Genomic DNA, 12,568 nt, shown 5'->3' on the forward strand with positions numbered 1-12,568 from the left:
TAAGGCGGCTCACGGTAGCACTTAATTTTCAAGAATGGCGCCCGATGGAAATCATAAAAAAATGGCAATATCCACATCTAATTAAACATTTGTGAAGTGATTTGTAAAATGTTTGCATATATTTTTTTAGACACAAGCCGAATCAATTAAGATCAAATTAAAACAACAATTTGTCGGTTTTTAAGGGGCGTGGCACCATATTTCAAAGATGGCCACCATGAAATATCATAACAGCATACATTCACTCCTAATTGACATTTTTGAGTGATTTATATACTTGACCATGGTTTTTTTAGACCACAATGAATCACATTAAGATGCAACTTAAAAATTAAAAGTTTTTCCATTTGGAGGGCGTGGCAATATTATCTTTTAAAAAATCGGGCCGCCATCTGAATATCAAATTAACATTTTTGAATTGATTGGTAAGATGCGAAGACTATACGTTATTGCTCTTGTCATAAAAACTCCGTAATTGCTGCCATGTTGTTAGTGTGAGTCATCCGTCTTGTCCGTCGTCTGTCATGCTGCCCAGCCGTCAAGCATGACAAGGCTTGATGGCTAGCTATACACACTCACGCGCGCCACGCACGCACGCAAGCAAGGCAGGCACCGCACTTTCACGCCACGCACGCACATGCAGGCAGGCAGGAGACACACACGCACACGCACGCGTCGGCACACACACACAACACACACACACACACACCCACTCCAACGCACGCCATGCACGCACGCACGCACGCACGCACACACACACACACACACACACACACACACACCGCACACACACACACGCATTCTAACCGGTGTCATGTTACCATCATGCCATCATCTCTTTCTCCCCTCTTTGCTCTCTTCCCTCCCCCTCTCCCCTATCTCTCTCTCTCCTCTCTCTCTCTCTCTCTCTCTCTCTCTCTTCTCTCTCTCGCTCTCTCTCTCTCCCTCCCCCTTCCTCTCTCTCTCTCTCTCTCTCTCCTCTCTCTCTCTCTCTCTCTCTCTCTCTCTCTCTCTCTCCCTCCCCCTTCACCTATCTCACTCGGCTCTCGTCTCTGCTCTCTCTCTCTCTCGTCTCTCTCTGCTCTGATCTCTCTCTCTCTCTCTCTCGTCCCCCTTGTGTCTTCTTGCTCATTATATCTCCCTCCTCTCTCTCGCTCACTGGAAAGAGGCAAGCGAGAGAGAAGGATGGTGATCACGAGGCGTCTGTGAAAGGGAGGAGTCGGGGGATGAAGCAGAGACACAGAGACAGGGGAAGAGGAGGAACGTACTAATGACATCGGGGAATGTAGGCGGAGGAGGAGGGAGAGAGCGAGGAGAGGAGGGAGGAGGCGGAATGCGGGCGGAGGCGTGAGGAGTTCTGGGAGTGAGGAGTCGATATAGTGGGTTGCTTACCTCCGCCCACGGAGTTAACGGAGTAACGGAGTGGAGGGGACGGTAATGTAATCGGTCTCGTCTGCGTTCGTGCGTTAGCTGCGCCGTTCGTGGTCCTGTGTGTGCGTCGGCGGTGTGTGTTGCGCTTGTGTGTGTCCTGCGTGTTGGTGCTGTGTGTGTGGTGTGTTCGCGCGATTCGATTCAGCAGTAGCTTCGCCATAATATAGGTTAGGGGCACACGAGACGTTATATATTTTTTCGCCCTAGGCCGATCGCGGCCGCGAATTTTAAAATCGCCGGTGTGCCGTTCACGTCGACGCCGATTTCGTACGTCCCGTGACGGAATTCGCCCGTCATCAAAAATGTTAGATATTTTCGGCCGATTATTTACGCGGCTCGGCGATTATGGCGATTATTTACGCCGCGCGAATTTATTTACGCTGGCAAAATTCGGCTCGTGTGCCCGTTTATGTGTCCGGCCGTATTTTGTCCGGAGCGATCGATTTTTTTAAAAACCATCGGACGCGTGATTGTGATATCAGGTGTGTCGCTCGCTGTATGATGCGTGTAATGTGAGTGATGCATTCCGTTCGTAGTGAGCGTACGCGTCGCTCTCAAATTCGATACGTGTGCCCCTTCGTGATCCGGGTTAAATTCGCTGGCCGATTCTTAATCTCGTCGGGTCGGTGCGCGAAAAAAAAAAAAAATACGCTCGTGGGTGGCCCACTTTAATATATGTGGTATGACTATATACATATATATATTACATACTATACACATACATGTTACTTCTGGCGGGAGTTATGCACTCTCCGTGACAGTGCCCTCATGTCTCAGTTCGTGTTTAATATGGGCTGCTCTCATGCGCTGTAGATTGTCCATGCCTACAGAGCTGAGTTCTTACCCCATCTGGAATGTCGTATCCGTGTTAATTATGATAAAGCGAGAGAGGGAAGAGATGAAGGATGGGAGAGAAGAGAGAAAGACAGAGAGACAAAGAAGGAGAGAGAAGAAAGACAGACGAGACAAAGAGAGAGACGATGAGAGAAAAGACCGAGAGACAAGAAAGAGAGAGAGAGAGAGAGAGAGAGAGAGAGATGGAGAGAGAGAGAGATAGAAGAGAAGAGAGAGAGAGAGAGAGCAGAGATACCACACACATGTACACACGCACACGCGCACACACACACGCCACACGCACGAGTTCGGCACACACATACACACACACACGCGCGCACACACACGCACACCATACAACACGACGCGTGCGCGACATACACACGCACACACGCATCACACAGAGTAGAGGGAGAGACAGAGAGAGAGAGATGAGTGTAGCGAGAGAGCACAGACAGCAAAGAGATAGAAGATAGAGATAGAGAGAAGAGAGAGAGAGAGAGCAGGGCGGGGGGGAAAGACGAGCAAGACAGAGAGGCGGAGAGACAGACAGACAGAGAGAGATAGAGAGCGAGCGACAGAAAGGGAGAGAGGAGAGAGGAGATGAGAGAGAGAGAGAGAGAGAGAGATGGTGCAGAGAATGAGAGGAGAGGAAGAGAGAGAGAGAGAGAGAGAGAGAGGGAGAGGAGCATAGCATACACACGTCGTACTCCGCTACATTCACTCTCGGAGGCTCTGAAATCAAGCGACCAGAATAATTAAGATGAACGACCCCCAGCTTAATTAACCAAACACATCGCAGCAAACACTTTAAAACACTCCCGCCACGAACCGTCTCTCTCCCTCTCCTTCTCACTAACTAACAGAACGGCAAATTACGTTGGGGTCCACCTCCTATCATGTTTAGAATATGGCAGAGCACACGAGCAAATTTGATGCTTTTATCAAAAAGTGAACGCTCCATGTGCTTAGAACCTCTACTATTCCTGGACATATATATGTCAATTCGGAACACAGGTACTTGAAACGTTTCAATAAAAAATAAATGCACAATGTATACACTACCAAAGTCTCAATGTTTATGTACCCTCTATTGAGTATAACTACGACTCTGTCTACTAATAATTCCACGTAAATGCCGTTCAAATGCTTCCTAGCAACACACAGTTTTCACCGCATGAATACCACTGTATAGACACTCACTATAACTCACAAAAAGACAGCTAGACTTCTATAGAGTAAAAATTCCAGAGTCCCCCAGAGTTCTATTGAAATAATTTTCTATAAAACTTTTTTATCATAAGAATATTACACACCTCTTTCCCTCCTTTTTCTCAAGGTCTCTTAAAATATTAGCACTATCTATAGTTGCCATCGAAGCAGTGGCAGTGGCAGTGGCGGTAGCAGCAGTAGCAGTAGCAGTAGTAGTAGCAGCCGCAGTAGCACCATCACCACAATCACAACCACTGCTGTGTGCAGCAGAGACAGCAGCAGCAGCAGCATCAACGGCGGCAGCAGCAGCAACGCAGCAGCACCAGCAGCAGCAACAGCCAGGGACGCAAATCCATTTTAAAAAGTGGGGGGACCAGACGTGGTTCAAGAGCCTGCGAAGGAGCGAAGTGGCCGAGGGGAGCGGGGAGGGCGCGCGGGGCTATCCCCCGTCGTCCAATGGTAGGAACTTTTCGTATTTTTGATCTCTAAAAGGTTCATTTTCGCGCATTTTAATTGCAAGTATCAACTATTGTTTGTATCATTTACATGCCATAAACTAAGTCATCTGATCAATAGTGGTCGATAAATTTTCAAAACTTTCCATTTTAAATATTTTTTTTTTTACTTCTTTGTGTATATCGCTGATTGTATTCCATCAGGGGCTTCGATCCATTTTGAGGATGGGTGGAGGGCAAACAATATATTCAGAATTTAACGTGTTGAAGTATGGTAGCTTCAACTATGATATCTTTATGTATCTCTTGAATTTATCTCAAAACAAAATTTAAACTTAACACTTTTCACATGTACTGGAATCACAACCATTCACTGAGTGAAACTTGTTTCTTTTTATTGATACTGAAGTCTGAGATAAAAAAAATGACTGGGATCCCTTTTCCTTTAAAGGTAGTAGCCATCATTTGCAAAGCATCGTGGGAGGTCTCGAACAAATTTGGGCTCAGTGTAACTTAAAATGAGGACCCATCAAAGTAAACATATCACAGCATTGGATTTATGGTTATAATGTGACATTTAAATGAGAAATTAAACGTTTTCCTCTTAATGCGACTGGAAGACGCCTTAAGAACTCAAAGAAAATACCCTGATGCCAATTGGCATCTAGAAAGGAAGTTTTAAGGAAATTGGGAGGGTGTGCAAATGAGGGCTACTACCTTTAATGTAATATATAGGTGTGTTAAAAAGTGAATCGAACTGCTCGCTACCCTGGGGTCGTCTGGCTAGGGATAGCCTCACGTTGATTCCATGCTGGCAGGGTTATTGTGATAATCTTCTATCCATCCCGGTATTTCGACCCGTAGGTTGAGTCCGTACGGTTGGATGGTGTTTAGATTGTGGATTCAATAGGCTTCTATTTTCCTTCTGATGCGGATCGTGTGTGGATGTTCGGGGGGGTCCGAGAATATTTTTTCAATGCCCCTGCACTGAAAATCCGCTGCGGTGTGGTTGTCGCGTATAAAATGAGCACTGACGGGTCTGCTCATGTCTCGTTTGGTAATGTCACGGAGGTGTTCAACGCTTTCTTCCAAACGAGATTTTGGAGTCTCGTACCTTTGAAGCTTATCCTTCAGGTTGCGCAGTTTGCGGAACACAGGCTCAGCTTCTTTGGGTACTCATAACCCGGGTGCATTTTTGTTGATATTGATCTGGATTGGAGATGTTGCAGCGTCTATCATTATAGGGGTGTCAGTTGGGTGGACCCCTATAACTTTGCGCGGCTGCATGACTGGCGAGTCTTCTGTAGTTCTTCTTCTCTTCTTGTCGTGTTGCTGCGAAAAGGCAGGGATATTACTCGCGACCTCCCCTTGGTTTCGGAGGGAGGGTAAGTCTAAATCCATGAGTGTGGTGATAAGGGTGCTGCTGTACCCGGATCCATGGGATGCTGGGCCTTCCTGGTCTGGTGAATTTAAGGACATATGTGTAGAAGAGGCCTGGACAGCCTCTACGAGGCACAGCTCGACTGAGCTACCCCACGAGGATTTAGCTTGATGGTTTGTTGTTGCCATTATAAATGTATATAAAAAAAGTTTCGTTTAAGAAATTGCTACACGAAGTTAGCAATTAACGACTAGTTTCGACTTGTGGTAGTCTTTGTCAGGTTCTTCTAACTTTTTACAGCTGAAAAAAACTGTGTTCTTCAGCGTGTTTTCTCTTCCTTATATACCCCAAAGAGCTAAATATAACAAGGAGAGGAAGCGCCGCCATATCTGGCCCAAATATTTGCCATATTTGGTCATATTGGTCCAGAACAGATTAGTGTTCTATCGTCTCTGGGGGACGGATCTGCACAGCCGTTTCAGCTGATTATGGTCCATAGATGGCGTCCTTGAGGCGAAATACACACAGCCAATCCGCTTCCTCTCCTTGTTATATGTAGCTCCTTGATATACCCTAGGTCCCTGTCTACGAGGGGGCGCCAATAGGGGGCGCCGAGGGGCGCCGGGGTGTTCCGGGGGCGCTAAAAGGGGGCGCCGTGTACAGAAAGGGGGCGCCACGTAGTTTGGGGGGCGCTAAAAGGGGGCGCAGGGGGTGCCAAAAGGGGGCGCCCAGTGCGTAGGGGGCGCCAAAAGGGGGCGCCGCTCACTGAAGGGGGCGCATCATAGGGGGGCGCATCTGATTTCGTGATCTGTACTCGCTCCTGATTGGCTGAAACGTCTGCCGTTTGCGTCATGGCATTCATGACGTGTGTGTAGGTTTACACCGGGTCGATGAGGTCTACAAACGTGCTGTACACGTGTATTGGGGCGTTTGTGACGTCATAAACTCTTTCGTCATGTCGTTTGTGGAGAGGAAGGGGTTGTTTTTTTGAAAAAACAAAACATGTGGCACGTTACAGATCGTGTAAGAAACAATAACAGGTGTCTGTTCCTCCCCTGTTTGTGCGGTTTACGCGATCCGCGCGTTACCCCGTCCGGACGTGTAAGATACTAGGGTATGTAGGTTGGTTATATGGTCCCTGCTGCGGGTGAGGGAATGACCCCACGTCGGGTGTGTTGTGTTATTCACCGTACAGCCGCTTACTTTGAGTCCCCCCGTTGGGTAGGGGTTCTCGGAGGTTGCCGCCGTATGACCCATCAGGTGAGGGGAGGGCGTGGGATAGTAGGAGTGGGGTCAGTAGGAAAGATTTAGAGGAGAAGGAGGATTGTAAAGGCTAAAGCAGTCAGAGGTGATAGTGCTGGAGAATTAAGCGACGGTGTGGGTGGAAGAGATACACTAATCGTGTGTGTCTCACGACACGTCAAGCGCGTCCGTTCCAAATGTGGAGCGAAAAAAGAAGAGAAGAGACAGGAAGCGGGTAGAGGTGTTATGTGGAGGCCTCTACCTCGTCTAGCAGCTGTTCCAAGCTACCCATCACGTGTGCGTGGCGCCAGGGTGTTGTTGTTCCAAATTATATTTTTTAATTTTTTAATTTTTTGCAAGAAAACACAGGCAACCCATGCACAGTTTATTTAGAACAACAACCATTGCTTCTTGACGGCGAAAATGTCGGATAGAGTATGTTGTTTGAGCACAGCCGGCTTGTCTACATTGATAGTAATTAATTCTGCTAAAAAAATGGGGGTCTTTGTTTTCGAGATTTTGGGGGGATAATCTCGAAAACTAAGACCCTGCTATTATTTGCGAATATGCTGAGACTTTTACAGGTCTGCGCTTATAAATAATAAACAATGAATACATAGATCACTTGTGACTAGAATTAAAGGCATTTATAACAGTGGGAGACTAAAGATAATTTTTTGCAAGAAAACACAGGCAACCCATGCACAGTTTATTTGGAACAACAACCATTGCTTCTTGACGGCGAAAATGTCGGATAGAGTGTGTTGTTTGAGCACAGCCGGCTTGTCTACATTGATAGTAATTAATTCGGCTAAAAAATGGGGGTCTTCGTTTTCGAGATTTTTTTTGGGGGGGGTGGTAATCTCGAAAACAAAGACCCTGCTATTATTTGCGGATATGGTAGACAATGTTTGCGAAACACCAATTAACGAAGATTTTTAGTGCTTCAGTATATTTTTCGAGAGGTCTTTGTTTTCGAGGTCTTAGGAATTGATAGATTGATAGATTGATAGATTGATAGATTGATAGACTCCTGACATTATCGTATATAGAAGAATTTGCTGGATTAGATTCCACGCGTTACTACTTCGTTGACGAAAATTTTTCACACACGTCTAGTAAAGGTTTACCAAAATAATGCCACATATATAAGTAATATCTGGGGACCTCGGTTAGAGGAAAAACAAAGGGTTCCTTAGTGCCTGGTTTTTAGCTCACCTTGACATCGTCAAGCTGAGCTATTGCCATGGGTCGTCGTCCGTCGTACGTCCGTTCGTTCGTTCGTCCGTCCGTCCGTCCGTCCGTCCGTCCGTCAACATTTCGCTTTGGTCAACGATAACTCAGGAACCGTTTGGCCCACATGTTTGAAATTGGGTATAGTTGTTACTGCTATGCTCCCATATTAAACGTCCTATTTTGAAGCACGCTAGTCGACGTACTTTCGAGCCACGGCAATTTTTTGGCAAAAATGGGAATTGCCATTAGTCAGTTCAGGTTCAACTGATTTTGCTCATTTTTGGTATGTGAATGAATAAGGGCTAGGGGTTATGATATCTAAAAAAATAATATGCAAATTAGGTAGGGTTTGGCAATTATATAGCATATTATATAGACACAAACAGTCTGTGGTGTCACACTCGTCTGGTTCGTTTTACAAGATTTCATTGACAATATCTTTAATGCAAAATTGGTATTTCCTCTCCACCCTGCCGATAAAACTTCTATATTAGAGTAAAGATTTACAAAACATGTCGGAATGCAGCATAACCTATTTATTTCAAACGCCATCGCTACAAAGTGGGTATAGCGCCATCTACGGTCACAAATTGTAATTCATTTTGTTTTATAAATTATTATTGCGATATACAGATTACAATCGTTTCTATAATGTACGTCGATGGTTGCTCAATTAAAACTGACTTCTTCTTACTCACTCATTTGTGTCCTTTTTTGTGGTGAGCTACAGTGTCATTGACACTTTCATTGTGGAATAGCGCAGGGTGTTCTGTAGCCAAAATAAAGTTTTAGTTTTAAATTTAATTTTATTAAGGTTTATTTTAATTTTACGAAATGAATCTTTCAACAACTGCGTCAATGCTATATTCAGCTGCGTCCATTGTTTAGATATCAAAATGCAGAAATGTTGCACACTCATATTTATCACCAAGAGCCTTCAAAATAGAGAGGGTGCATGAGAGGCCAAGTATTGGAGGGCATAAAAAGTCCGCCATCTGATGGAGCTACTGATTATATATGTTTCTCTCACTCAGGTGGTTATGATGTTCCAAAAGACACGATGGTGATGATCAACCTGTACGGACTCCATCACGATCCAGCATACTGGACTGATCCTGAGAAGTTTGATCCAACACGGTTTCTTGACGAGCATGGTTCCATCAGGCCCAAGATAAAATTTTCCTAGCACTGGCATGCCTACGACACGCGGGCCTGCCTGCGACAGCCAAGGTTAATCCCCCCCCCCGCTGTCCATCAATTTCATTCCGCATTTGGAGTTCACAGGGTTGGAGACCCTGCACACGCACCAACGCATGCATGTAAGCAGCATATATGCAGGTAGGTTTGGATAATCGAAAATAATTAGAATACTGTGGAAGCAGAGGGTACGAAACGATAAAAAGGTAGAGAGACAGACTGATAGATAGATAGATAGAGAGAGAGAGAGAGCGAGAGCGAGAGCGAGAGCGAGAGCGAGAGCGAGAGCGAGAGCGAGAGCGAGAGCGAGAGATGAGTTAGTTTACTGGAGCAGTTGCTGTTTTTTTTCCACAGGTATGATCTCACAGTCACCGCAAGGAGAGACATCTCATTATCACTGGTGGATGCAGAACAGACGGACTGTGGGCAGACAGACGTGTACACGCATACATGCGCAGGTTCCCGGACACACGCACCAACGCATGAATGTAAGCAGCATATATGCAGGTAGGTTTGGATAATCGAAAATAATTAGAATACTGGAAGCAGAGTGAAGTAACGGTGGAAAGGTAGAGAGACATACTGGGAGATAGAGATGGAGAGACATAGACTGATAGATAGAGAAAGATGGCAAGAGAGCAAGAGAGCGAGAGAGAGAGAGACAGCCACCTATATATATAGAACATATAATAGGGCCTAAGATTCATACAAACCATCACAAACCTTACGAGCACTAATTAGAACGTTATTGTAAACATATAAATTTATATTGTGTGATGGCACAAAGTATGAGAAATAGTAGCAGTAGCAAATACAGGATTTAATCGTTTTATTCGTAAACCAATATATAAGTTAGTTAACTGCAGATCTATGTTGCTGTTTTCGCACAGGTATGATCTCACTGTCACCGCAAAGAGACATCTCATTATCACTGGTGGATGCAGAACATACGGACTGTGGGCAGATAGACGTCTACACGCACACATGCGCAGGTTCCCGGACACACACACCAACGCATGCACTTATGCATATATGCAGTAAGATTTGGATAATTGGAAATAATTAGGATACCGTGGAAGCAGCGTGCAAGAAACGGCAGAAGATAGAGAGACAGACTGATAGAGAGCGTGAGCAACAGACAAAAAGATAGAAAGGTAGAGAGGCAGACTGATAGATAGAGAGCGTGAGAAACAGACAAAAAGATAGAAAGATAGAGAGACAGACTGATAGATAGAGAGCGTGAGTAACACACAAAAAGATAGAAAGGTAGAGAGACAGACTAATAGATAGAGAGCGTGAGAAACGGACAAAAAGATAGATAGATAGAGGGGCTGACAGATGTTACAGATCTATGGTTAGTTATTGTTCATCACCAAAAATATAAGCTTATTTACAGAAGATGTTTCTTGTGGTAGGTAGGTTCCTGCAGTCATTGTATGGAGGGGTATCATGACCATGTAGAACGCAGACACTGGAGGACGACAATGAAGATTGAACGCCTACTTACCAATACTACATCATACAACACGCACGCACGCAAGCATGCTTGCGCAGGCACACACCTACACACATGCGCGCACGTGCACATATATAGTTAAGTCCCTATTTTCCGACCTAATCAGTACCTATAAGTGGTTGGATAATCGAAAAATGTCAGATAATGCGGAAGAGGCAGTAAGAGTGAAACAAGTCGCAGTAAACGTATGAAAACTGGTTCATTATTAATTATTCTGCAGAATAATACAGTACGGAACATAGATATCATATAACAACTTGTTATATGATATCTATGGTACGGAACTATTGTTAGCTATTGTTTAAAAAGTGATTGGTACGTCAATGGCGGTATATGTGACGCATTGTCAAACGGCATGACATTTGTAAAATTTGTATGTTTGTGCGCGCAGTACAACTCTGTACGATACATATATATGTCCTGTATATATCACATTATATCGATTGGCTGTCGAATAAAACTGAATGTGGGATAGCCAATGATCATCGGATAATTGACACTGGAGGATAAACCAGTCGCAGGAGAAAGCAGAAAATAAACGGTCGCTATGTTCTGGCTTCTGGTTATTTATAAAAAATATACAACACAGCACGTACACGTACACGTAGCAATGGAATAATTTACAATAACAGTTAGTATATAAAAGAGCAAATCGTTGGCATAAACGAGGAAATGGTTAGCATATAACATATGACAACAATATTAATAGCATAATCTATTATTATTCATCATGTCCTGATCATGTCAAAGTGAATTGCGCAGTGCACAAGACGTTAGTCCCATTGATCTCTATATACTATCTATATATTATATAACTATATGCTAACTACTAATACTAATTAATACTAACTAACTATTCTACTAATACTTTGTATATAGAGATCAGTGGTCAGTCCGATATATATATATATATAATATAATATATCTGGCAGCGACATCTAGTGTAGGAAAATAATCTACTGCATTGAAATTATCATATAATTAGGATGATAGAAATTAAACATAATTATTGCTAATAGTACATGAACAAAATTTAAAAAACTTATTAGGGATTACTGAGGAAATGCTCTGCATATAACATGACAATTATAATAACATAAGCATGAGAGTTGCCCGTAAAGGTAAATTAAATAACACCGCAGTAAACAAGATGAAATGCTACAATTAGGATTATAACAACGTAATACGAACAAGGAAATGATTAGTTTGTAACATATTACAAAAATGTAATGCTTTTAGGAGAACAATATCTACAATTCAATGTCAGTTCAATTACAATGATCTGATATAAATGACCTGACAGCGACACCTACATTAAATTGAAATTATGATACAATTAAATTAATTTGATATTATTTACGCATCGCATATGTGCACGCACGCGCGTGCAAGTACGTGCACGTACAGCCGCACCGCGCGTGCAAGTACGTGCACGTACAACCGCACGCGCGTGCAAGTACGTGCACGTATACCCACACATGAAGCCTATAGCCTCGTCTACACGACGAACCTTAACTCGAGTTACGCGTTAACTCGAGTTAGCGATTATGTAGCGTCTACACGACGAACCTTAACTCGAGTTAGCGATTATGTAGCGTCTACACGACAACACCCGATAGCGATTATTACCGATTTATTATGCATGCGTGCGTGCGTGCGTGTGTATGTAAACGTGCGTGCGTGTGTGCGTGCGTGTGCACGTATACTTGCGTGCGTGCGTGCGTACGTGTGTACGTACACGGGCGTTCGTGCGTGTGCAAGTCCACGTGCGTGCGTGCGCGCGTGCGCAGGTACACGTTTGTGCGTGCGTGTGCACGTACACGTGCGTGCATGCGTGCGTGCGTGCGTGTGTACGTACATCGTACTAGTGTTGCCGCCTATCGTGGAGTTATGTACTATTCGCTAACTTGAGTTAAGCGTCTACACGGGGCCTTAACTCGAGTTAAGGTAACTCGAGTTAGCTTAACCTCGATCGACTGGCGAGGTTAAGCTAACTCGAGTTAACGCTAACTCGAGTGAGCTTAACTCGAGTTAAGGCCCCGTGTAGACGCTTAACTCGAGTTA

At 44.3% G+C, this 12,568-nt stretch overlaps 1 protein-coding gene across 1 annotated transcript in view; it reads left to right on the forward strand.

Moving 5' to 3' along the window:
• The window catches only part of LOC106808956 (cytochrome P450 1A1-like), a 19,296-nt gene extending 10,319 nt beyond the window's left edge, over positions 1-8,977 (forward strand). Inside the window, exon 10 of the mRNA XM_014811889.1 lies at positions 8,826-8,977. Coding sequence (XP_014667375.1) covers positions 8,826-8,977 — 152 coding nt within the window. The remainder of the gene's footprint in view (positions 1-8,825) is intronic.
• The last annotated feature ends 3,591 nt before the right edge of the window (positions 8,978-12,568 follow it).

This window comes from Priapulus caudatus, unplaced genomic scaffold (genome assembly GCF_000485595.1).
Source record: "Priapulus caudatus unplaced genomic scaffold, Priapulus_caudatus-5.0.1 Scaffold318, whole genome shotgun sequence".
Classification (NCBI taxonomy): domain Eukaryota; kingdom Metazoa; phylum Priapulida; class Priapulimorpha; order Priapulimorphida; family Priapulidae; genus Priapulus; species Priapulus caudatus.